This window comes from Mustelus asterias, chromosome 14 (genome assembly GCF_964213995.1).
Source record: "Mustelus asterias chromosome 14, sMusAst1.hap1.1, whole genome shotgun sequence".
NCBI lineage: Eukaryota > Metazoa > Chordata > Chondrichthyes > Carcharhiniformes > Triakidae > Mustelus > Mustelus asterias.
The window spans coordinates 8660910-8688167 of NC_135814.1; the positions used below are offsets into that span (position 1 = coordinate 8660910).

The window sequence follows — 27258 nt, forward strand, 5'->3', positions numbered from 1 at the left end:
TCCCCCAAGAACAAGGTAACCATTTTGTTTTTAAAAAAAACTTCAGGCATAATCTATTAAGAATTGTATGTGCAGCAATATTTTCCTTTAATGATTTCCTGGGGGAGGTGATGGCCTAGTAGTATTATCGCTAGATGATTAATCCAGCAACTCAGCTAATGTTCTGGGGACTGTGGTTCGAATCCTACCAAGGCTGATGGTGGAATTTGAATTCAATAAAAAAAAATCTGGAATTAAGAATCTGCTGATAACCATGTCGGAAAAACTCATCTGGTTCACTAATGTCCTTTTAGGGAAGGAAATCTGGAATTAAGAATCTGCTGATAACCATTGTCGGAAAAACTCATCTGGTTCACTAATGTCCTTTTAGGGAAGGAAATCTGCTGTCCTTACTCGGTCTGGCCTACATGTGACTCCAGAGCCACAGCAATGTGGTTGACATTTAACTGCCCTCTGAAATGGCCGAGCGAGACATGCAGTTCAAGGGCAACGAAGGATGGGCAATAAATGCTGGCCCAGCCATTGACGTCCACATCCCACCAATGAATTAAAAAATATACTTTTTTTATATTTCCTTCTGTCTCGATGAGCTATGCCAGTACCTGCTACATTTGAAATTAAAACAAAACGGTTTAGATACTTAACTGAAATGATCAGGTTGGTCTAATCAATGTTGATGGATCTCACTAGTTGTGGCTCCTCTTCCCCACCATCTGCCAATTCAAAATCAATCATTTTAAAAGTGTACGCCTGGGATAAGGAAGGAAGGAATCCGCACCCCATGGTCCAGTAGCTTAACTCTCTGACCTTTCACCCATGCCAGATGACCCGATAGGAAGGCTGTCTGAATTTTAGTGAAACTAAATTTTGAATAATCCTAACCAAGTTCCATGAGGGCGGGGCAGGAAATTCGTTAATTTTTCATTAACCCTAAGGCGTTCTATAAATATGTGAAGAGTAAAAGGATGAGACGTGAAGGAATAGGGCCTATAAAAGGTGAAGGCGGGAAGGTCTGTTCGGAACCAGTAGAAATGGCAGAGGTGCTTAATGAGTATTTTGCCTCGGTTTTCACAGAGGAGAAGGACCTTGGTGGATGTACTGCGGGCTTGCGGTGGACTGAAAGGATTGAGTATGTGGACTTTAACAAAGAGGTTGTGGTGGAATCTTTGAATGGCATCAAGATAGATAAGGCACCGGGACCGGATGGGATGTACCCCAGGTTACTGTGGGAGGCGAGGGAAGAGATTGCAGAGCCTCTGGCGATGATCTTTGCGCATCGATGGAGACGGGAGAGGTGCCGGAGGATTGCGAATGTGGTTCCTATTTTCAAGAAGGGGATAGGGATAGCCCAGGAAATTACCGACCAGTGAGTCTAACCTCTGGTTGGTAAGCTGATGGAGAAGATCCTGAGGGACAAGATTTATGAGCATTTAGAGAGGTTTAGTATGCTCAAGAATACTCAGCATGGCTTTGTCAAAGGCAGATCGTGCCTTACGAGCCTGGTGGAGTTCTTCGAAAATGTGACTAAACACATTGGTGAAGGGAAGGCGGTAGATGTGGTTTATATGGATTTTAGCAAGGCGTTCGATAAGGTATCCCATGCAAGGCTTCTAGAAAACCTGAGAGGGCATGAGATCCAAGGGGCTGCTGCCCTGTGGATCCAGAACTGCCTTGTCCAAAGGAGGCAGAGAGTGGGTATAGATGGGTCTTTTTCTAAATGGAGGTCGGTCACCAGTGGTGTGCCCCAGGGATCTGTTCTGGGACCCTTGCTGTTTGTCATTTTCATAAATGACCTGGATGAGGAAGTGGAGGGATGGGTTGGTAAGTTTGCCGACGACACGAAGGTTGGTGGGGTTGTGGATAGTCTGGAGGGATGTCAGAAGTTACAGAGGGACATAGATAGGATGCAAGACTGGGCAGAGAAGTGGCAAATAGACTTCAACCCAGATAAATGCGTAGTGGTCCATTTTGGCAGGTCAAATGGGATGAAGGAGTACAATATAAAAGGAAAGACTCATAGTACTGTAGAGGATCAGAAGGACCTTGGGGTCCGGTCCATAGGACTCTAAAATCGGCCCCGCAGGTGGGGGAGGTGGTTAAGAAGGCGTATGGTGTGCTGGCCTTTATCAATCGAGGGATTGAGTTTAGGAGTCTGGGGATAATGATGCAGCTATATAAGACCCTCGTCAGACCCCACTTGGAGTACTGTGCTCAGTTCTGGTTGCCTCATTACAGGAAGGATGTGGAAAAGATTGAAAGGATGCAGAGGAGATTTACAAGGATGTTGCCTGGATTGAATGGCATGCCTTATGAGGATAGGCTGAGGGAGCTCGGTCTTTTCTCCTTGGAGAGACGTAGGATGAGAGGAGACCTAATAGAGGTGTATAAGATGTTGGGAGGCATAGATCGGGTGGACTCTGAGGCTTTTTCCCAGGGTGGAAATGTCTGCTACGAGAGGACACAGGTTTAAGGTGCTGGGGGGTAGGTACAGGGGAGATGTTAGGGGGAAGTTTTTCACACACAGGGTGGTGGGCGAGTGGAATTGGCTGCCGTCAGTGGTGGTGGAGGCAAACTCAATAGGGTCTTTAAAGAGACTCCTGGATGAGTACATGGGACTTAATAGGATGGAGGGTTATAGGTAGGCCCAGAAGGTAGGGATATGTTCGGCACAACTTGTGGGGCTGAAGGGCCTGTTTTGTGCTGTAGTTTTTCTATGTTTCTATGCCAGCTCAAGAGGCTGCGGGGTGACTAATACAGGAAACACCAAGTCATGCTCCTGTAATAGAGGCTGGGGGCTGAGTGACATTGTCAGAGCAGAGATTAGGAGGAGGTTTTGTCCTGCTCCAGGCATTGATTATATTAGCTGACCTAAGAGTGGATGATGCTGTGAGACTGCATGCTAATGACGGATTTAATTCCCTGCACTAATATCTCACATCCTGACACATGCTAAAACTCACCGAGCAGAAGATCCTTGGAAATAAGAATCACAGATAACGTGTGAAGCTAAACCCAATTGTTGCGAGTTCCTTCACTGCCAGTTCTTCAGCCCTGAATCACTTGGTTTAAAAGCCTCAGAAAATGACATGGTGTGTCCTGCTATTTCGGTCCCTACGCCCCTGGATTTGGACGTCAAAACAAGGGCGTACCTTTAGGTTTATATTAAAAAAAAGTAAAATTTATTTATTAGTCACAAGTAAGACTTACATTAACACTGCAATGAAGTTACGTTAAAATTCCCCCAGTCGCCACACTCCAGCGCCTGTTCGGGTACACTGAGGGAGAATTTAGCACGGCCAATGCACCTAATCAGCACATCTTTTGGACTGTGGGAGGAAATCGGAGCACCCGGAGGAAATCCACGCAGACACTGGGAGAATGTGCAACTCCACACAGACAGAGAACCAAGCCGGGAGTCAAACCCAGGTCCCTGGCGCTGTGAGGCAGCAGTGCTAACCACTGTGCCACCATGCCACAAACTCGGTTGTGGATGAAAGACCATCGACCTGAAACATTAACTCTGCTTCTCTCTCTCCACAGAATAAAAGCAAAATACTGTGGATGCTGGAAGTCTGGAATAAAACCAAAATACTGGCAGTACTCGGGTCAGGCAGCGTCTGTGGAGAGAGAAACTTGAGTTAACATCTTGAATCCCTATGATTCTTCAGAGCTCTGTGGAAGAGTCAAACGGACTTGACATTAACTCTGTTTCTCTCTCCACAGATGCTGCCTGACCTGATTATTTCCAGCTTTTTATTTCAGATTTCCAGCATTTTGCTACTGTGGTGTTGCAGGGCTTAAGTTAGTGTGTAATTACATCACAGCTGTAGTGTTGGTGTCGAGTAAATGCTAGCTGAAAAGTGGAACAAAACAGTGAGTGAACCAGGTCCAGTTCTCTTCATCCAGTTCTGACCTTCGAACAGCATCAACACACTAAGACTTTGTGCTTGCACACAGCTGAGATTGTTTTGTGCGGGCATTAAACCCACGTGAATGCATTTTTAAAATTCTCTTGAAACATTTTAAACCTGTCCAGCTCCTCTCATAGAATCCCTACAGCGCAGAAGGAGGCCATTTGGCCCATTGACTCTGCACCGACTACAATCCCAGCACTCGGGGCCCTATTCCTGTAACCCCATACATTTATCCTAGCTAGTCCCCGTGACTCTGAGGCAATTTAGCATGGCCAATCCACCTAACCCACACATCTTTAGACTCCCTATTTAAGAAAGGCAGTATGTATCGTTTGAAGGCATAATAATGTTAGAAAATTACACAGGAGACACAAATTAGGAGCTTGCATGAGATCATTGAAAGATCTTTCTAATTATCCTCTGCTCTTTCCCGATTACCCTAGTTTTTCTTTTGAATTTGCGTCCACCACTTGCAGGCAGTACATTCGAGATCGTCATAAACTCGCTGGATTTCAATTAATTGACAAAAAAATCCAGAGGGGATTTAAAAAAAAAATCTTAAATCTGTGTCCTCTGTTCATTATATAAAATGTTCTTTTTCAGTTGATGCTTTACAACTTTTTCTTTTAATTCATTCATGGGGTGTGGGTGTCACTGGCTGGGTCAGTATTTATTGTCCATTCCTAATTGTCCTTGAACTCAGTGTCTTTCAGAGGGCAATTAAGAGTCAACCACATTGCTGTGGATCTGGAGTCACACATAGGCCAGACCCAGGTAAGGACAGCAGATTTCCTTCCCCCCCCGCCCCACAAAGGACGTCAGTGAACTAGATTTATGACAATCAACAAAGGTTTCATGGTCATTTTTATTGAATTGAAATTTTAACATCTGCCCCATGGGTAGGATTTGAACCTGGGTCCCCAGAGCATTATCCTGAATTTTTTGATTTATTATTGTCACATATATTGGTATACAGTGAAAAGTATTGTTTCTTGTGCACTATACAGACAAAGCATACCGTTCATAGAGAAAGAAAGGAGAGAGTGCAGAATGTGATGTTACAGTCATAGCTAGGGTGTAGAGAAAGATCAACTTGATGCAAGGTAAGTCCATTCAAAAGTCTGAGGGCAGCAGGGAAGAAACTGTTGTTGAGTTGGTTGGTATGTGACCTCAGACTTTTGTATCTTTTTCCCAACGGAAGAAGATGGAAGAGAGAGTGTCCAGGTGCGTGGGGTCCTTAATTATGCTGGCTACTTTTCTGAGGCAGCGGGAAGTGTAGACAGAGTCAATGGATGGGAGGCTGGTTTGAGTGATGTATTGGGTTACATTCACGACCTTTTGAAGTTTCTTCTGAACATGCTGCTCCCGAAACTGTCAACTTTTAGCAGTACGTAAATCTCTTGTGTGCTGATTTTGATTGTCGAACTTTATGGTGTTGCAGGTTTGGAAAGGCTGCTCTCACCCTATTGTCTATAATGCAGGATAAATCCTGAACCAAAATTCTTTATTCTATGCAAGGTACCACAAGTGGCCCTTAAAGGTTGGCAAAACAACCAGATGGTAGATGAGAAATCTCATTGTGTAAAAATGAGCCATTATAATCTGGGATGCACTGCCCCAAAACACAGTAGAAGGAGATTCAAAAGTAACTTTCAAAGAGTATTGGATCAATACTTGAGGAAGAAATAAATTACAGAGCGACGGGAAATAGGCCTAATTAGATCATTCTACCAAAGAGCAGGCATAAGAATGATGGGCTGAATGGCTGCCCTTTGTGCAATGTCATTTCTGTGGCTTGGACTGGAGACATGGAATCAATGTATTTGCTCAGGGACCACTCTTTGGAATATTGCCACAGATCTGTAGGCTGCAAGTATGTGTCTAACATTTTCCCCACTTACCAAGCATCTGACTTTAGAGCTCATCAAATAAAGGAATGTATGTTCTCACAGGGGTGAAAGCAAGTGGAAGAATTTATCTTTTTATACGATCCTTTTATTGACTGAATCTTACGAGCAACGATTATCAGCTCGATACAAAGATGAGAAGAGGCAGTTCTGCTTATATTAGTAATCCACTTTATTATCCTTGTTAGGCAGTGTACATATACATCATACATCTGGTTAGAACGTAAGCATGCAGTTTGTATCAAGACTATGCAGTCTAAATGCACTCCCACTCGATTTCCGTGACAATTGCTAAGTAATCACAGAATGTGAGAGATACTACCTGATCAGGAAAGCTGATGCTGACCAGGCGTTTGTTCTCCCTCTCGATACCGTCTCCATGTCCCCGACGCAGGGTCCTCGTCTTTTGCGTTGTTAATCTCCAAAGTTTCGCTACCCCTGGTTATGGAATCTTCATTCTTATCCTCATAGAATCATAGAAACCCTGCAGTGCAGAAAGAGGCCATCTGGCCCATCGGGTCTGCACCGACCACAATCCCACCCAGGCCCTACCCCTTTATCCCTACACATTTACCCGCTAATCCCTCTAACCTATGCATCTCAGGACACTAAGGGGCAATTTTAGCATGGTCAATCAACCTAACCCGCACATCTTTAGACTGTGGGAGGAAACCGGAGCACCCGGAGGAAACCCACGCAGACACGAGGAGAATGTGCAAACTCCACACAGACAGTGACCCAAGCCGGGAATCGAACCCAGGTCCCTGGAGCTGTGAAGCAGCAGTGCTAACCACTGTGCTACCGTGCCGCCCCAAGTCACAGAGGTTTACAGCAAGGAAACAGGCCCTTCATCCCAATTTGTCCATGCCACCTTTTTTTTAGTAAGAAGTCTCACAACACCAGGTTAAAGTCCAACAGGTTTATTTGGTAGCAAAAGCCACTACTTTCGGAATGCTGCTCCTTCATCAGGTAAGTGGGAGTTCTGTTCACAAACAGGGCATATAAAGACACAAACTCAATTTACAAAATAATGGTTGGAATGCAAGTCTTTACAGGTAATCGAGTCTTAAAGGTACAGACAATGCGAGTGGAGAGAGGGTTAAGCACAGGTTAAAGAGATGGGTATTGTCTCCAGCCAGGACAGTCACCTATTATCAGCTCGATAACTGTCCCGGCTGTGTTTGTGTCTTTATACGCCCTGTTTGTGAACAGAACTCCCACTTACCTGACGAAGGAACAACGCTCCGAAAGCTAGTGGCTTTTGCTACCAAATAAACCTGTTGGACTTCAACCTGGTGTTGTGAGACTTCTTACTGCGTTTACCCCAGTCCAATGCTGGCATCTTCACATCATGATCTTTTTTTTTAACCACTAAGCTAGTCCCAATTGCCTGCATTTGGCCCATATCCCTCTATACCCATCTTATTCATAACTGTCTAAATTCTTTTTAAAAGACAAAATTGTACCTGCCTCTACTATTACCTCTGGCAGTTTGTTCCAGACCCTCAACACCCTCTATGAAAAAATTGCCCCTCTGGACCCTTTTGTATCTCTCCCCTCTCATCTTAAACCTATGCCGTCTAGTTTTAGACCACCCTACTTTTGGAAAAAGATGTTGGCTATCTAGCTGATCTATAATTATTTTATAGAACTCTTAAGATCACCCCGAAGCCTCCTACGCTCCAGGGAAAAAAGTTCCAATCTATCCAGCCTCTCCTTATAACTCAAACTATCAAGTCCCGGTAGCATCCCAGTAAATCTGTTATCCTGTTGCTTATCTTTTCAGAGATATGCTGCCTCTTTCTTGTTGACTTAAACTTGTTCACCTATTTCGTATCTTTCCCTCATTGGCCCTAGCTCTCAGTCTGAGGTAGGATTCATTACCTCATTGCTGTCTGGCTAAATAAGAGTTTATGCCTCATGACATTTCCTTTGCCTTTTTTACAGAACTGAGTAAGCTTAACCAGTTTCAGGTTATTACAGTTCATGTAGACTTTAGCTGCCCCTTTCAGCCTCTGGCCAACACTTTCCATTTGTTCTCTAATATTTGTTTGCCTGAGGAACTGCATCCAACCTAATTCAGGAATGTGACCCCAGAGATACATGGTCCAGCGTGTCTGTCATGGATCACGGGTGAAAGAGAGGCTGGTTGTAAAGGTCACCTAAATAGGTTCAACTGCACTACGTGGGCTAAAACCCTTCCTGCGTAGGAACCAAGTGCCCAATGTTGAAGGCATTTCAACACTGTCATTTGAAGAAAATCCACCAATCGGCACCTTTAGCAAGCGCAGCCCTCAACTTCTCCATCTCCCCCTCCTTTCAATTCACTCCTTTACAATCTACCTCTTTGATCAAACTTTTTATCAGCTGCCCCGGTCCAAATTTGTTTGAGTTTTGCTCCTGTGAGGCTAGGAACATTTGGCTACATTTAAAGGGACTATATAAATGTATGTTGTTGTTTTGCAGGAATTGTTCCATCCTCTGTGGTCCTGACTGGGTTCCAGGTGATGTCACGAGTGTTCTTGACCTGGGCGGTTACACACAGCGTGAAACAGGTAAGTGGATTCTTGATAGCTTGAATAACTCCTCCATTTAAATTGAGGGGTGCACTCCACCCTGTTCATTGACGCTTTCCAAAGAGAGGATGTTACTCAGTACATCATTCGAGCAGCTAACCTGTGCTGACATCATAATGTACCATGGAATCCATTGCAATGAAAGCCAATCCTGCAAGACACCAAGGTACAAGTGGCCCAGGTGAATGCGTCATTCGATCATAGAATGTTAAGGCACAGAAAGAAGCTATTCAGCCCATGGTGCATGTGTCAGTTTTTCAATAGAGCTATCCAATTAATTATACTCCTGGTATTGCCCCATGAAGTCTTTCCCTCTTAAATATTTAACCAACTTTCTATGGATTTTGCTATGAATCGGTTGATGGTGATCAGGAGCAGAAACCTTTGCCAGACATCCTCCTTTCCTTCCGAGTCCCTGCCCTGTCTGCTTCATTTAAACCAAGGATATTAAGCTTGGTTGCAGCAACTGTATTGCTTTCCCAGTTAACAGGTCATGTTCTGAATGTGGATGTTTCCTCCTGCGCTAGTCTAACTGTCCTCCCATTAAGCACACGACTCTGTCCCTGTTGATCAACCTAATCAAAACTCGACACTGAAACCCCAGGGGAAACCCAAGTAAACACAACTGCATTAGCTCTGCTTAAAACAAACACTCCAGATCTAAAATGAGTACTTGTCTTGTATTCCCAGTTACCAATTTAAAGATTTTGCAGACAAATCGGCACCATGCAAAAAAGATCTGAATTCTAAACATGCCTCTCACATGAAACATGATATAAATATATTTCTTAAAGACGCAGTATCATCACGTGGTTGGGTCTGCAGTGGTGCTGCTGCTGTTTATGTTTCATTCTTGCTTGATTTTCTGCTCCTCAGGTGCAGAGTGAAGACAGCGTGCTCTTGTTTGTCGCCGCGTGGACACTCACTGAGATTGTGCGTTATTCCTTCTACACCTTCAGCCTCCTGAACCACCTGCCCTATGCGATCAAGTGGGCCAGGTAAAGTCTTACCAAAGAGAGGGCCTGGCTCAATAACTCATTCCTATCATGCTGCAATAAGGAACTTAGTTGGCAAAGTAACATAGATGAACGGTTACAAATTATAGGATGTATAAGGAAGCCGGTAGCCTGATGTGTGGATTGTGTAAATCTCGGTTCGACTGACGAGTGAAAACTGCCATTTTGTTAAGTGGGTTTTTTGCATTTCTTTCATCCCTCCCAATCAGTTCAGCCAACGAGATACCAAGCCAGGATATCTCCGCTCTGTACTGGGTTTGTGCTCAGTGGAGGAGGTTTGGGGGGGGGGCGGGGTGGGGGCACTGAGGTGCTCATGGGATAAATGAGCACTTGGGAGTGGGGAGTGGAGAATAAGGGCAATGAGCAGCTCTGAACACAAGTGCAGGAAGTTGTGTGAGTTATGGAGAGTGTGATATATTCTGTTCCTTCGGTGGACAAATATTTACCAAGGAAAGACCAGTGTGTTCAGTGTCTGTCATCTTGTATGTGACATTATACCAAACCTTGATTTGAAGACCCGAGTACAAATGTTAACATTTGAACTTACTGCTCATAGAATCCCTACAGAGCAGAAGGAGGCCATTTGGCCCATTGAGTCTGCACCGACCGCAATCCCACCCAGGCCCTGTTCCCGTAACCCCGCATATTTACCCTGCTAATTCCTCGGATTAACTTGTTGGAATGATGGAGGAAGGCACTGGCTTGCCTTCTCCTGCAGGGTTCTGATGGCATGGTGGCACAGTGGTTAGCACTGCTGCCTCACAGCGTCAGCGACCTGGCTTCAATTCCAGCCTCGGGTCATTGTCTGTATGGAGTTTGCACTTCGCCCCGTGTCTGCGTGGGTTTCCACCGGCTGGTCCCTCAGAGTTTCCTCCCACACTTCAAAAATGGGCGTGTTAGATGGATTGGCCATGTTAAATTGCCCCTTAATGCAAATGTGTGGAGTTATGGAGATCGGGCCTGGTGGGATTATGGTTGGTGAAGACTTGATGGGCCAAATGGTCGCCTGCTGCACTGTTGGGATTCTATGACCGATGAGATTGCTTGACAGCAGAGACCTCTCCGTTGAGTCTGTCCAGATCTCCTCCTACATGGACATTGTGGTGCGAATTTTACTGTCCACCCGTCACGGGAATCAGACCAGGCGAGGGGCGAACCATGGAAAGGTCCGTTGACCTCGGGCGGGATTTTCCGGTTACGGGGCGAGTGTGGCTGGAAAATCCAGTCCAATAACTTTTAGAGTCATACAGTTTTACAGCACAGCAAGAGGTGCATCATGTCTGTGCCAGTCATCAAGCACCTATCTATTCTAATCCCATTTTCCAGCACTTGGTCCATAGCCTTGTACGCGTTTCAAGTGCTCATCTAAGTGCTTCTTAAATGTTGTGAGGGTTCCCACTTCTACCACTTTTCAGGTAGCAAGCTCCAGATTCCCACCACCCTCTGGGTGAAAATGTTTTTCCTCAAATCCCCTCTAAATCTCCAGCCCCTTACCTTAAATCTCTGCCCCCTGGTTAGTGATCCCTCTACTAAGGGGAAAATTTCTTCCTATCAACCCTATCTATGACCCTCGTAATTTTGTACACCTCAATCAGGTCCCCCCCTCAGTCCTCACTGCTCTGAGGAGAACAACCCCAGCCTAACAAGCCTCTCTTCATTGCTGAAGCACTCCAGCCCAGGCAACATCCTGGTGAATCTCCTCTGCTCCCTCTCTAGTGCAATCACATCCTTCCTATAGTGTGGTAACCACGACTGCACACCGTGCTCTAGCTGTGTCCTAACAAGTGTTTTATACAGCTCCATCGTAACCCCTTGCTCTTATATTCTATGCTTAATAAAGGCAGGTACCCCATATGCCTTCTTGACCACCTTATCTACCTGACCTGCTACCTTCAGGGACCTGTGGATATGCACCCCAAGGTCCCTCTACTTCCTAACGTCTTACCATTCATTGTGCATTTCCTGGCCTTGTTAGACTTTCCAAAATGCATCTCATCTCTCTCTTTTCCGGGTTAAATTCCATTTGCCATTGTTCTATCCATCCAACCAACCCGTCTCCGTTGCCTGTAATCTAAGACTTTCCTCCTCGCTATTTACCACACCACCAACTGTCATGTCATCTCTGAACTTGCTGATCATGCCTCCCTCATTCACGTCAAGATCATTAGTGTATGCTATAAAACAGCAAGGGACCCAGCACCGATCTCTGCGGTACACCCATTGTGACTTGTTTTTTAAAAAAAATCTAGTAAAATTGTGACCATCTGTAGTAACAACCAAAACTGATGAAAATTCACAGGCCTGCCAGCGGCTGATGATGCGTTAAAATCCTGACCGCAGACCAACTCGAGCGATGGAAGATCTCCACTTGAGAGGTCACCTTGCATTTTGTCTTGTATTTTACGTGCTGACGTCCTGCTGTGTATTTCCAAGCATTTGCAGTTTGGTTTTCTATGCTTGTTTTTGCAGCCTTTTGTATGGAAAAGGTAGCGGTGGAGTAAGGTGGAATCACCCCACCATATCTTATCGACAGAATATAGCATGCATCGAGTCAGCCAGTGATGCTGTAAGATGGGAGTTGTGTTTGTGCGCATTGTTGCCTGGCCGTTTGCTCTTTTTCTGCGAGTTTGTAAGGAATGTCTAAATATCTGCTGTCTTTCATGACTGACCATTAACCACTGCCATTCACTCGCATAGCTGCATCTTAACGTTAATTACTGATGACGTGTTCTTATTATCTGCGTGCTTTACTGGTGGGAGTTGTTGCGGATGAGGGAACTCGGCCTTCAATCTCCTCAAGTCGTTTAAAGTCATTCATCTTCTGCAAAGGTGCCGCTGTTCATTCCGACTGCATTGCTACATGATGCCTATGCTACACACAAGCCTCCTCCCACTCCATTTCCTCCTCTTTCTCCCTTGTGTTTATCTAGCTGTCGCTCAGTTGGTAGCACTCTCTCCTCCAAAGCTTGAGCACAAGCATGAAGGCTGATGCTCGGTGTGGTACTGAGGGAATGCTGCACTGTTGGAGGGTGCCATCTTTCAGATGAGACGTTAAACAGAGCATCTGCCTGCTCGGGTGGATGTAAAGGATCCGAGGGCACTAATTCAAAGAGGAACCAGGGGAGTTATCACTGATGTCCTGGCCAATGATTATCCCTCAACCAGCATCACAAAAACAGGCCAACTGGTCATTCTCATCAGATCACCAGCAACCTCTCCTGGTTCCTCCCATGCCAACGCTATTGTTAAGGAAGCCCACCAATGCCTCTACTTTCTCAGAAGACTAAGGAAATTTGGCATGTCTGCTATGATTTTCACCGACTTTTACAGATGCACCATAGAAAGCATTCTTTCTGGTTGTATCACAGCTTGGTATGGCTCCTGCTCTGTCCAAGACCGCAAGAAACTGCAAAGGGTTATGGACGAAGACCAATCCATCACGAAATCCAGCCTCCCATCCATTGACTCTGTCTACAGTTCCTGCTGCTGCGGAAAAGCAGCCAGCATCATTAAGAACCCCATGCACCCCGGATATTCTCTCCTTCTTCTTCCGTCGGGAAAAAGATAAAAAGTCTAAGGACATGTATCAACCTACTTAAGAACAGCTTCTTTCCTGCTGTCAGACTTTTGAAGGGACCTATCTTGTATTAAGTTGATCTTTCTCTACACTTTAGCTATGACGGTAACACTACATTCTGCACCCTCTCCTTTCCTTCTCTATGAACGGTATGTTTTGTCTGTTTGGCGCGCAAAAAACAATACTTTTCACTGTAGGTTAATGCATGTGACAATAATAAATCAAGTCAAGTTACGAAATGTTTTTTTTAGGGGAGGCGGTCGAAGTGGAGTACAGAGTGTTTCAAACATGGAATGTGGTCCCACATGGAGTAGTCGAGGGGAACAGCAGAATTCAAGGGGGAAGAAGGACTTGCATTTATCCAGCACTTTTCACAACCTCTGGACATTTCAAAGCAATTGAAGTCAATTCAGTACTTTTGAAATGTAGCCATTGTTGTAGGAAACGCGGCTCTCAGTTTGAGTAAATTTGAGTGCTGGGGGGACCAGCACTTGGACAGAGCAGGAGCCATACCAAGCTGTGATACAACCAGAAAGAATGCTTTCTATGGTGCATCTGTAAAAGTTGGTGAGAATCATAGCAGACATGCCAAATTTCCTTAGTCTTCTGAGAAAGTAAAGGCGTTTCTTAACGACAGACACCAAAGAAGCTTAAGCTCTCGACCATTTCTACTTCACCGCCATTGTTGTAGACAGGGACATGTCCTCCGCTACACTCCCTGAAGTCGATGACTATCTCCTTCGTTTTGTTTACATTGAGGCAGAGATTATTGTTGTTGCACCAGTTCACCTGATTCTCTATCCCTTAACCTCCATCAGATCACACCTCACTTAACAATCTTTTTTTCTAAAGAGTCTTTGTTCTGAGATCATCCTCGTAAATCTGGTACTTGAAACTTAAGACCTTTGTAAGATATGACCAGGTGCTATTAAAGGCGAGTTGAGTCACTTTGTTAAACCCGAACTGTATTCTGATTTTGTTTTTGGAAAAGCTTGCTGTTATTTGGTAATAAGGCAATGACTTAATCACCCAGGCCTCAGATTGTTTTCAAGACAGAAATTTCAGCAGTTTTGCTGATGAGGCTTTTATTCATTCTGACTGCTGGCTTCCTCGATTCATACCACCCTTGTCTCCAGTCAGTAGATAAACAAGTTCAAGCCAACTTCAGGACTTGAGTGCACTAATGAGAGCAATTTGTCTGATTCAGCAGCAGCCTTCAGAAGGGAGTTGGACAAATACTTGAAAAGGAAAAACTTGCAAGCGCTCTAATTGGATAGCGATTCCAAAGGGCCGGCACAGGCAAGATGGGCCAAATGGCCACTGCCCCTGCATGGCTCAGTACCTCATCGTGTGGCGCATTTGCCCATTGAGCCAGTTTTGCGTGACTGTGAAGGACTTTATCTCTTCACACAATATATTGAGAGATTTTTCAGTTTTCACTGGCTCCCTTAATCCTGCTTAGGAAGGTCTGGAATAGGAGTAGGCCCTTCAGCCCTTCAAGCTTGTTCTGCCATTCAGTTAAACCCTAGCTGATCTGCTGCTCAAATCCATTTACCTGAAATAAAAACATAAAGTGTCAGAAAAACTCAGCAGGTCTGGCAGCGTCTGTGGAGAGAGAAATCCAATATGACTCTTTAGAACTCTTAATCTTAATTGCAAGACTTTCTCTTTACCGCTTAAATTCTGCCATTCGCTTAGATTTTACTGAGGATATCAAACAATCCCTCTCTCAAAGGCTCCAGTTTTCCTCACATTTTCAATGTTACTGGGCTATGGGGATAGAGCAGGGGAATAGGATTAATTGGATAACTCTTTGACAGGGCCAGTAGAGGTACCATGGGCCAAATGGCATCCTTCGGTTCTCTAGAATTCTGTGCAGTCTATCCATGTGCACAGAGGAGATTTGTACTGTAGAATCACATACAGATCAGGAAGGTCAACAATTCACTCTTCTGAGACATTGTGCATGGAGTTAATGACTGGTTGGCTGGCACATTGTATTTGTGACATGTGGGATTTGAAAATGGGATCTTGATAGAATGAGATCCCTTTTTGTGATGATGCCAAGATCATGTTTTTTTTTTAGAAGGTCATATGGGGAAGTAGATGCAATTTTGCTGTTGACCATGAAGAGGTGCAGTTTTTCCCGTATGGACAGTATGGTGAAGGCCTAAGTCTGAGCAGGTTTATCCAGTGACTGCCTTACTTTCTTGGTAAGATCAATCATATAAATAGTCACTGGCTACAAGAGCAGGTCAGAGGCTGCTAATTCTCCTGAGCAACTCGCCTCCTGACTCCGCAAAGCCTGTCCACCTTCTACAAGGCACAAGTCAGGAATGTGATGGGATACTTTCTGTTCGCCTTGGTGAGCGCAGCTCCAACAACACTCGAGAAGCTCGACACCATCCGGGACAAAGCAGCCCCGCTTGATCGACACCTCATCCACCACCTTCAACGTTCAATCCCTCCGCCAGCAATGCACAGTGGCAGCTATATGTACTAGTGATATACTGCATCACTACAAGATGCACTGCAGTAACACAACAATCTCCTTTGACAGCACCGTCCAAACACGCTTTCATCCAGAAGAACAAGGGCAGCAGGTGCATGGTAACACCATGACCTGCAAGTTCCCCTCCGAGATGCTCATCATCCTGATTTGGAAATCTATCGCTGTTCCCTTCAAAATCCTGGAACTCCCTCCCTAACAGTGCTGGGGGTGCACCTACACGGCACACCATTACTTCTTGAGGACAGTTAAAGATGGGCAATCCGTGCTGGCCCAGCCAGCATTCCATAGCCAGTAAAGCCCACATCCTGTGAAAGAATAAAAAAGGATAAGTTGATTAGATTAGAAGGGGGTTTGCAGGATACTCGTGTGTTTGGCTAAATAATTTGTCCCTGGTATAAACACTTTGCCCATGGTATAAACATTTTGCAACACATTTTAATGGTGGCGGCTTCCAAGCTATCACTGCCCAAAACCCACCAAAGATATAGAAAAGAAGATTTGTATTGCAACTCTCTCAGCCTAACCCTGGGATTGGGTTGCATCGTGTGCAGAATGGGATGCAGTGTGTGAGTGCGCGTACGTATACTCCCTAACGCTGGGAATGGGTGTGCGCGCGTCCATATGTGCATGTACACCCTAACCCGTTCCTGTGAAAATGTACGGTGTTTGAAGAAAAGCGCGATAAGATGATTTTGTTTAAATACTTTGCTTTCTGTCCCATCCAGGTACACGCTATTTATTGTTCTGTACCCAATGGGGGTCACGGGAGAGCTGCTGACTATATATGCAGCTCTGCCTCACGTTCGAAGGACTGGCTTGTATTCTGTGACCCTGCCAAACAAGTATAACATCTCCTTCGACTACTACACAGTCCTGATCCTGGTCATGATCTCCTACATTCCACGTAAGTCAACAGGTTTCAAAGCATGGTGGAACGCAGACTGAATGAGATGAGGAAACGATTAATGGGGGTTCAGAGGGGGTACATTCTCCTAAAGCAGTCCTGAGCTCCCGGTGGGTGTCGGGCAGTTTAAAGGAGAGGATGAGGAGAGGAAGCTTACGACAGATACCAAAGGCTCAGTGCAGCAGAAAACCTGGAGTGGTATGAAAAGTCTTCAGGTGAAATTAAAACCGGAAACTTGGAAAGCAAAGAAAGGATATGAAGTAAGATTGGCAAGTAAAATCAAGAAAAACACACACAAGTACATTAAAAAAACATGAGGATAACCAGAAACATAGGGCCCTTTTTTGGAACCATTCAAGTAACCTGTGTGTGGAGGCAGAGGACATGCCTGGGGTTCTTGATAATTCACAACTGTTTTCAGAGATGATCTAGACATTGCAGTCAGGATAGAGGAGTGTGAAATATTACATGCTGTTGATGTAGAAAGAGAGGAAGTAAAGTTTATTTATTCGTCACAAGTAGGCTTACATCAACACTGCAATGAAGTTACTGTGAAAATCCCCCCGTTGCCACATTCTGGTGCCTGTTCAGGTACACTGAGGGAGAATTTAGCATAGCCAATGCACCCTAACCAGCAAGGGGTTTAACGTTTTTGAAAGTGGATAAATCCTCCAGCCCAAGTGAAATGTTTCCTAGGCTGTTAAAGGGAGAAATGGAGGAGGCACTGACCATCACGATCCTCTGCTGGCTCGGAGTGTGGGGTCTGAGCAGATAGATCCCCAAAGGTGGCTGGATTGTCGAGAGGGCCGATAGGAGTCGGAGTTATACAATGCAGAAAAGGCCCTTTGGCCCATCGAGTCTGCACCAACATTAACTACCACTAAAGGCGCGCTTATCCCATTTTCCTGCACTTGTCCCATATCCTTGAATGTTATGATATTTCAAGTGCTCATCCAAATATTTTTTAGGGGCGGCACGGTAGCACAGTAGTTAGCACTGCTGCTTCACAGCTCCAGGGACCTGGGTTCAATTCCCGGCTTGGGTCACTGTCTGTGTGGAGTTTGCACATTCTCCTCGTGTCTGCGTGGGTTTCCTCCGGGTGCTCCGGTTTCCTCCCACAGTCCAAAGATGTGCGGGTTAGGTTGATTGGCCATGCTAAATTGCCTTTGGTGTCCTGAGATGCGCAGGTTAGAGGGATTAGTGGGTAAATATGTAGGGATATGGGGGTAGGGCCTGGGTGGGATTGTGGTCGGTGCAGATGCGATGGGCCGAATGGCCTCTTTCTGTACTGTAGGAATTCTATGATAAAGGCTGTTTCCGGCCTCCACTATTTTCCCAGGCAGTGCTTTCCAGATTCCCACCCTCTGAGTGATAAAGTTTTTTTCTCAATTCCCCTCTGAATCTTCTGCCCCATATCCTAAAAACTATGCCTTCTCGTGATTGACCCCTCAACCAAAGGGAACAGCTGCTCCCTACCCACCCTGTCCAAACCCCTCAATCTTATACATCTCAATCATTTCCCCCCTCGGCCTTCTCTGCTCTAGAGAAAACTATCCAAGCCTATCCAGCCTCTCCTTATAGCTCAAATGTTCCAACCCAGGCAACATCCTGGTGAATCTCCTCTCTACCCTCTCTAGTTAAATGACATCCTTCCTATAGTGAGGTGATCAGAACTGCGCACAGTACTCCAGCTATGGCCCAACTAATGTTCTGTACAGCTCCAACATTAGCTCCTTGGTCTTACATTCTTTATACTTGCCTTTATTAGCTGAGGCATCGAATATAAGAACTGGGAGATTATGCTGCAGCTGTATAAAACAAACAAAAAAAAACAATGCTAGAAAATCTCAGCAGGTCTGGCAGCATCTGTTGAGAGAGAAAAACAGAGTTAACATTTCAAGTTCATAGAAACTATAAGCAGGAGTAGGCCATTCAGCGCTGCAAGCCTGCTCTGCCTTTCATTTTGATCACCATTACTGATCATCGAATTCAGTATCCTGATTCCCTAACCTGCCCCCCCTTCAAATATTGCTTTAGCCCATACAGCTATATTTCTTCTTGAAATCACACAACACTTTGGCCTCAACCATATTCTGTGGTAGTGAATTCCACACATTCACCACCCACTGGGTGAAGAAATTTCTCTCAGCTCAGTTCTAAAACGTTTACCCCTTTTCCTCAAACAATGACCCCTAGTTCTGGACTCCCCCACCATTGGGAACATTCTTTCTGGATCTACCCTGTTAGAATTTTATAAGTTTCTATGAGATCCCCTCTCACTCTTCTAAACTCCAGTGAATATAATCCTAACTGAATTAGTTTCTCCTCATACGACAGTACTGCCATCCCAGGAATCAGCCTGGTAAATCTTCGCTGTACTCCCTCTACAGCAAGGACATCCTTCCTCTGATAAGGACACCAAAACTGCACACAATACTCCAGGTGTGGCCTCACCAACGCCCTATACAATTGCAGCAAAACATATCTATCCCTGTACTCAAATCCTCTCGCTACGAAGGCCAAGATACCATTTGCCTTCCTTAGTGCCTGCTGAACCTGCGCGCTTACTTTCAGCGACTGATGTGTGAGGATACTAAGATCTTGCACAGTATCCACCTCTCCCAATTTACACCCATTCAAGTAATCTGTTTTCTTATTATCAAAGTATAATCTCACTTTTATCCACATTACACTGCATCTGCCATGCATATGGCCACACACTCAGCCTGTCCATCTCACGCTGAGGCACCTCACCCTCCCACCCAACTTCTGCAAATTTGGAGATAATACATTCAGTTCTCTCTTCCAAATCATTAATGAATAATGTGAACAGTTGGGATTCTAGCACAGATCCCTGTGGAACCCCACTAGTCACTGCCAATCAGAAAAAGATGCATTTATTCCAACTCTTTGCTTCCTATCTGCTAACCAGCTTTCTATCCATCTCAAGACATTACCTGCATGTGCTTTAACTTTACATCATAATCTGTTATGTGAGACCTTGTGAAAAGTCTAAATAAACCATATCCACTGGTTCTCCTCGGTCAACTCTATCAGTTACATCCTCAAATAATTCCAATTGATTAGTCAAGCATGTTTCCCTTTTGTAAATCCATACTGACTTTGTCTGATTATACCACTGCCTTCCAAATGCTGAGTTGTGAAATCCTTGATAATAGACTTTAGCAACTTCCCCAGTACTGATGTTTAGGCTCACTGGTCTATAGTTCCCTGTTTTCTCTCCACCTCCCCTTTCAAATAGTGGGCTTACATTAGCCACGCTCCAATCTGTAGGAACCAGTCCAGAGTCCAAAATTTGGAAAATAAGCAGCAATGGATCTACCATTTCCAGGGTCACTTCCTTAAGTACTCTGGGATGAAGATTATCAGGACCTGGAGACTTAGCCATTATCAATCTCATCAATTTCCCCAAAACCATTTCTCTACTAATGCTGATTTCCTTCAGCTTCTCACTAAAACTTGTTTCTCTCAGCACTTCATACGGCTGCTTCAGAGCTCTGAAGAGGAGTTGAAATGTTAACTCCATTTCTCTATCTGCAATCACTGCCAGACCTGCTGAATGTTTTGTTTCGGATTTCCAGCATCCTCCGTCCTTTATTTTTATTGTATAAAACACAAGTTGGGCCTGAGCTGGAGTACTGAAGCCGTTCTGGTCACTGCACTATAGGGAAGTTGTGATTGTAAAGAACAGAGAAAATTACAGCACAGGAACAGGCCCTTCGGCCCTCCATGCCTGCACCGACTATGCTGCCCGACTGAACTCTAAAACCCCCTCCCCTTCGGGGGACCATACCCTCTATTCCCATCCTATTCATGTATTTATCCAGACGCTCCTTGAAACTCACTATCGTATCTGCTTCCACTACCTCCCCCAGCAGCGAGTTCCAGGCACCCACCTCCCCCTGTGTAGGAAAAAAAAACTTGCCTCGTGCATCTCCTTTAAACCTTGCCTCTCGCACCTTAAACCTATGCCCTTAGTAATTGACTCTTCCACCCTGGGAAAAAGCTTCTGACTATCCACTCTGTCCATGCCCCTCCAAAATCGACAAGATTATATCCGGTCGCCCCTCAACCTCTGTCGTTCCAGTGAGAACAAACCAAGTTTCTCCAACCTCTCCTCATAGCTAATGCCCTCCATATCAGGCAATATCCTGGTTAATCTTTTCTGTACCCTTTCCAAAGCCTCCACATCCTTCTGGAAGTGTGGTGACCAGAATTGAACACTATATTCCAAGTGCGGTCTAACTAAGGTTCTATAAAGCTGCAACATGACTTGCCAATTTTTAAACTTAATGCCCCGGCCAATGAAGTCAAGCATGCCGTATGCCTCCTTGCCTACCTTGTCCACCTGCGTTGCCACTTTCAGTGACCTGTGTACCTGTACACCCAGATCCTGGAGTCGACAGATAGAGAAGATTTACAAGGATGTTACCAGGACTGGAGAATTTAGTTAAGAGGAAAGATTGGATAGGCTGGGGATTTGTTTCAGAACAGAGAGGAAGCTGAGGAGAGATGTGGATAAAAGTATGACGGGTCTCGATAGAGTGGATAGGAAGGTCCCATTCCCCTTGATCAAAGGGACCACAATCATGGGACATAGAATTAGGGTAAGTGGTAGGAGACTACCATGGGATGTTACAGCACAGAAACAGGCCATTCAGCCCATCATCTGCGCCAGTGATTTCTGAGAGTCCCCGGTCAAATCCCACTCTTTATCATCACACCCGTGGCACAGTGGTTAGCAGTGCTGCCTCACAGCCCCAGTGACCTGGGTTCGATTCCCGGCTTGGGTCACTATGGAGTTTGCACATTTTCCCCGTGTCTGTGTGGGGTTGCTCAGGTTTCCTCCCACAATCCGAAAAATGTGCTGGTTAGGTGGACTGGCCATGCTAAGTTCTCCCTCGGTGTAACCCGAACAGACGTCGGAGTGTGGCGACTAGGGGATTTTCACAGTAACTTCATTACAATCTTAATGTAAGCCTAAATAAATTTTAACTTTAATTGGATTATTAATTTTAAACCTGAGATTGGTAGATTTTTGTTGACCAAAGTTATTAAGTGGGTGTGGAGTTTGGTCACAGATCAGCTGTGATCTCGAGGGTGAGGGTAACGGGCCTCTTGTTCCTAACTCTGTCTTTCTGGGTCAGTTTTTCCACAGCTCTATTTCCACATGCTTCGTCAGAGGAGGAAGGTCCTGACCACCACAGAGGAGAGCAAGAAGAGCGAGTAGCCGCAGCCCTTCATTGTGTGGGGGGGGTGGGGTGGGGTGGGGTGGGGGAGGGTTTCGGGGGATCGTCACCTTGCCTCGACTAAAGACTGTGTCTCCCTTCATGCTGGATTGTTAAGTTACTTCCGATTAACTCGACCAATGCAGTTGGTGTGGTTTTGATTGGACAGCTTTGTGACTGAGTGCTTGACTCTCAAAAGGATCGAGAGAGTATTGATTATCTGAAACCAGACCCTCCAGGACCTGGATTTAGGTGGCACTGTCTGTGACATGAAGGAGAAGATTCTAACTTCCTATAATCATTGTCATAAAGGGTCCTGGAGGGGGGGGGGGGGGGGGGGGCGTTACTTCCCAATTGGTGCTTTTCCATCTAATGACAAAAGTCCCTTGATTCCCAGAGCTGGAAGGAGCAGGGAGTCTACCTCTGCGTGTTTCACCAGAAGGGGAGATCTAGTAGCACCTCATGAGACCCAATGCCTTGCGTGATCAAGAGGCTAGGTCCTTTTATGTTGAAGATTGCCATCAATGTTGACCAAGTGGTCATTCATCTTTTATCGATAGCACTCTCTCTTTAGTGCTGTGGGAGTCCTAGCTAGGCAAGACAAGCCACGCACTGGGAGCTTGGAATCCAGAAAGAAAAGTAGACACCCTGGTGTTGAGATGAAGTAGTATTTTGATTGCCATTCAGAATCAAGGTTCCTTTGACAAGTAGCTGGCTGCACTCGGTGTGTTTGCCAAGACTGTTGGCACTGGTCCTTGGTTTGAGGCTGACATTTGTGGTGGAGTTGCCACATTGACTTGTTGCCAACTGCCTTTCCCCCGCACTTCCCCTTCCCACCCCACCCTCCCCCCACAATTGATTGTCCGCCGCGCCTGTACGTCTGACGTACTGCCTTCCTGCGCCAATCAGAAAGCAAATAAACCCTCCATTCCCAGACTGGATGATTCTTGACTGTTAATCAAAATGAGCCTTTTTAACCACACGATGTCGGCTAGCTTTGTAAACTTAATGAACCAAAACCTTCAAAGAAAATGTTTTAAAAACAAAAAAAAAACCTTTTTTTTTAAAAAAAGAGAAAATACGCCTCGGGTATTTTCACTCCCGGAGATTAAATCTTTTAATTCCTGGAGCCTTCGGGGCAATCCTGGATGGGTGGCAGCTCCAGACTGGGCAATGCTGGTGTCGCTGGCCATGGTACCCACTGAGGAACCTTCATGGGCACTGCAGTTAGGAGCAGCACCATCTGACCTGTCTTGTTCTTCCCCCTCCCTCGACCTCGCACCCCAGCAATCATGTATCTAGAAAGTAAGACTGTTCTGTTTATAATTTTGCACTGAAGGCACAGATCACTTCTCAATGTGAACAGTTTGTGGTACAGAACTGCTGCCTCAGGAGAATTCCACTGATTGCAGCCTTCCGGCAAGGTTAGCTGCTCCAAACAATCAGTTTGTAATAAAACTGGACCGATTTGATAACCCCACTCTTTCCCCCCCCCCCCCCCCCCCCCCCCCCCCGCCGCACCCCTTCCCCAAACCACAGCTTGTTCTTTTAAACAGTGCTGTGCGGCCCTCGAACTGGATCACGGAATGTTAAACCAATTTTTTTTTTAATGGAAGATTTGAGAGCATGTTTGGCTCAACCCCGTGCATCGACCGATCTTATACACGTTCCTTTTTGTATATTTGGGATTGTTCTTTGTAATTAAGGATTTAAAGATGCGGCGTTCTCAAGTTTGCACTTTTTTTGCATGAGAGCATTTGTAATGAAACTTTCCTAAGTGTTTTTCCTGTGTAGATAGACGAAGAAGGTAACAGATTACTGTGACACTATTGCTTGTTATCCTGTTTGTGAATTTTGTCCTCGGGAGAGAAGGTGAGCATGGTTTCTAAATCTATGTACGTTTTTTTGTCTCGCAAACCGCCCAGTTCCTATTGGATCATTAGAATTTATGTAGGAAAGGCATCGGGGCTCTGTCGATGCAGGCCTGCCTAGGCCGAAAGGTTTTTATTATTATTTTTTTTTTGCTTAAACCTGTTTAAATTGTTTTGGCGATGGTAGCCCTAGTCTTAGATTCAGAGATTTGAAGGTTGCACGGTCATCCTTGTGTGGATCCAGCTCAAATGTGTTTCTGCCCATGTTAATAAACTCTAGTGAATCAGCAGTAGTGTCGCAGGATGTTATTTGCACAGTTGGGCTGGGGGGGGTTGTGGTTGGAGAAAGATGTGTGTGTGTGTGTGTGCACGGATGGATTGGTGGCTATCACCTGCAGTACAGTACAATACCACTGGACGGTGCTGCAGGACAAAGATTTGCTCACAGGATGATTCTGTCCTTTCAGGTTGTGCAAATGAATCACACTCCCCCCAGCAGGTCTCTCACTCGGGGAGATTAACTATCCCAGGACACCTGTAGTCGGGGAGAAAGCTCATCAGAAATGTTATGTTTTTTCTTTTTGTTTCCTTTTGAACACTTATCTGTTGAGGATTATACAAATATTGGAGAGGGAGGAAGGGTCTGTGCAGAAGGAGGCCATTTGGCCCATCGAGTCTGCACCAACTTTCTGAAAGAGCATCTCGCCTAACCACCACCCCCGCCCCCCAAATATCTGTAACCCTGTTCACTTACCCTGCTAACCCCCACTAACCTACACATCTTTGGACACTAAGAGACAATTTAGCACGGCCAATTCACCTAACCTGCACATCTTTGGACTGTGGAAGGAAACTGGAGCACCCGGAGGAAACCCAGGCAGACACGGGGGGGCAAATGTGCAAACTCAGCACAGACTAGTCCCCCAAGGCTGGAATTGAACCTGGGTCCGTGGCATTGAGAGGCGGTAGTGCTAACCGCTGTGTCACCATGCTGCTCTGTAAAGACTGTTCAGATGATTCTTGGAGTCGATGAGTTAATGAAGAATCTGCTTGACCGAGGGACGATGGTGGATTGTGAGGCTGGGTCTCGGGCAGTCCATGGCAGGAGTGTATGTGTCTGTGCCTGGGGTCAGTAGGGCTGTGGTGGTGCTCGCTGTCAGTGGAGGCTCAAACTATTTGCAGTGACGTCTGGGATGACGGCAGCTTGGAATCAAATCTATCTTCCCACCAGGTGCTAATCTTTCCAATTCAAGTCGCCTTTGAAGTACCATCTAGGTGTAAGTCCCAGAATCGTCACAGCTGCACATATCGAATTACATCGAGCCCATTTGTCTCACCTGAACCTTTTTAAACATTCATTCATGGGACCCCAAATTGTACTTGAACCGAGTGACCATTTCAACCACCTTGTTGTGCATCTGTCCTATTCCCCAACTACTGGTTACGTTCCACATTCTTACCACTCCCTGGGTAAAGAAACAGCTCCTGAATTCCTTACCAAGTGTTAGTAAACGGGTTACCGACACAAGTGTAGCTGGTGTTAAATCCCAGCAGCAACTCCTGCCTGACTTCAGGTGCCAACCTGCAGCCACCTCTCTGTTTAAAGTTTTACGGTTTAAAGTTAATTTATCAGTATCACAAGTAGGCTTCCATTAACACCGCAATGAAGTTACTGTGAAAACCCCCCTAGTCGTCACGCTCTGGCGCCTGTTCGGGTACGCCGAGGGAGAATTTAGCACGGCCAATGCACCCTAACCAGCGCGTCTTTCAGACCGGAGCACCCGGAGGAAACCCATGCAGACACAGGGAGAACGTGCAGACTCTGCACAGACAAGCTGGGAATCAAACCTGGGTCCTTGGTGCTGTGAGGCAGCAGTGCTAACCACCGTGCCACCCCTTCCGACAATCGGCAATGATTTCATAGTTCTCGGTAGATGGAGTGAGCTCTCCCTGGGAGAGAGTAGCACTCCGAAAGCTGGCCAAACAGAAACTCTGCCACCGCAACACCTCTCAGTGGCTCAGTTTGTGGTCTCGAGCGTGGTTACGTTTCCATGGTGTCAGACATGCAGCTGGCTAAACACGAACTGCAGCATCTCACTATTTCAGATTCACGACCAGGATGCAAGAATTGACACGTGCGTGCAAAATTAGTTGGGGTTAAGAAGCAATGCACTTGAGACTTGTCTTTGGGATTGATTCAGAATTAAACTGGAGACACCTTTGATACTGAGCCAGACGCGTTCCTCCAGCTCACAGACTGGCTGGAGTAGGTAATTGAGAATTATGGCATTCTGAATAAGGGACACTTTTCTGAGGTTGCAGACAGAGGCAAGGATCGCCAACTCTTGTTGGGTGTATTCCTAGACCTCCTGTCCCATCTACAATTGGGTCAAATCCCTCTATAATATCGTCATAATTAATAAACATGGGCGTGTTTATTTTAATGTCACAAAGATTATTTTACCCAATAGTCTGCAGCAGTATACAGAAGAATAATCTTCCATTTTTATGGACTCCAGGCAGTCCTGGAGAATTAGCAGCCCTCATGAAGAGACACTGTTGAGGCAATCTGGAGGCAGATTTACCCTGTATCTAACCCTGTGCTGTACCTGCCCTGGGAGTGTTTGATGGGGACAGTGTAGAGGGAGCTTTACTCTGTGTCTATAAGACATAGGAGCAGCATTAGGCCACTTGGCCCTTCGAGTCTGCTCCGTCATTCAATCGTGGCTGATATTTTCCTCATCCCCATTCTCCTGCCTTTTCCCCATAACCCCTGATCCCCTTATCAATCAAGAACCTATCTATCTCTGTCTTAAAGACACTCAATGACTCTGCCTCCACAGCCTTCTGCGGTAAAGAGTTCCACAGATTCACCACTCTCTCGCTGAATAAATTCCTCCTCATCTCTGTTTTAAAGGATCGTCCCTGTAGCCTGAGGTTGTGCCCTCTGGTTTTAGTTTTTCCTACTAGTGGAAACATCCCCTCCATGTCCACTCTATCCAGCCCTCGCAGTATCCTGTAAGTTTCAATAAGATCCCCCCCTCATCCTTCTAAACTTCAATGAGTACAGACCCAGAGTCCTCAACTGTTCCTCATACGACAAGTTCTTCATTCCAGGGATCATTCTTGTGAACCTCCTCTGGGCCCTTTCCAAGGCCAGCACATCCTTCCTTCGATACGGGGCCCAAAACTGCTCACAATACTCCAAATGGGGTCTGACCAGAGCCTTATACAACCTCAGAAGTACATCCCTGCTCTTGTATTCTAGCCCTCTCGACATGAATGCTAACATTGCATTTGCCTTCCTAACTGCCGACTGAACTTGCACGTTAACCTTAAGAGAATCTTGAACAATGACTCCCAAGTCCCTTTGTGTTTCTGATTTCCTAAGCATTTCCCCATTTAGAAAATACTCTATGCCTCCATTCCTCCTTCCAAAGTGCATAACCTCACACTTTTCCACATTGTATTCCATCTGCCGCCACTTTGTCCACTCTTCTAACCTGTCCAAGTCCTTCTGCAACCCCCTGATTCCTCAATACTACCTGTCCCTCGACATATCTTTGTATCATCTGCAAACTTGGCAACAGTGCCTTCAGTTCCTTCCTCCAAATCATTAATGTATATTGTGAAAAGTTGTGGTCCCAGCACTGATCCCTGAGGCACACCACTAGTCACCGTCTGCCATCCTGAAAAAGACCCCTTTATCCCCACTCTTTGCCTTCTGCCAGG

General features: G+C 45.6%; 1 protein-coding gene across 1 annotated transcript in view; it reads left to right on the top strand.

The window, feature by feature from the left end:
* The window catches only part of hacd2 (3-hydroxyacyl-CoA dehydratase 2), a 41273-nt gene extending 17457 nt beyond the window's left edge, over positions 1 to 23816 (top strand). The window contains exons 4-7 of the mRNA XM_078227860.1: positions 8288 to 8376; positions 9274 to 9395; positions 16228 to 16406; positions 21575 to 23816. Coding sequence (XP_078083986.1) covers positions 8288 to 8376; positions 9274 to 9395; positions 16228 to 16406; positions 21575 to 21657 — 473 coding nt within the window. The 3' untranslated portion in view covers positions 21658 to 23816. The remainder of the gene's footprint in view (positions 1 to 8287; positions 8377 to 9273; positions 9396 to 16227; positions 16407 to 21574) is intronic.
* Positions 23817 to 27258: the final 3442 nt, after the last annotated feature.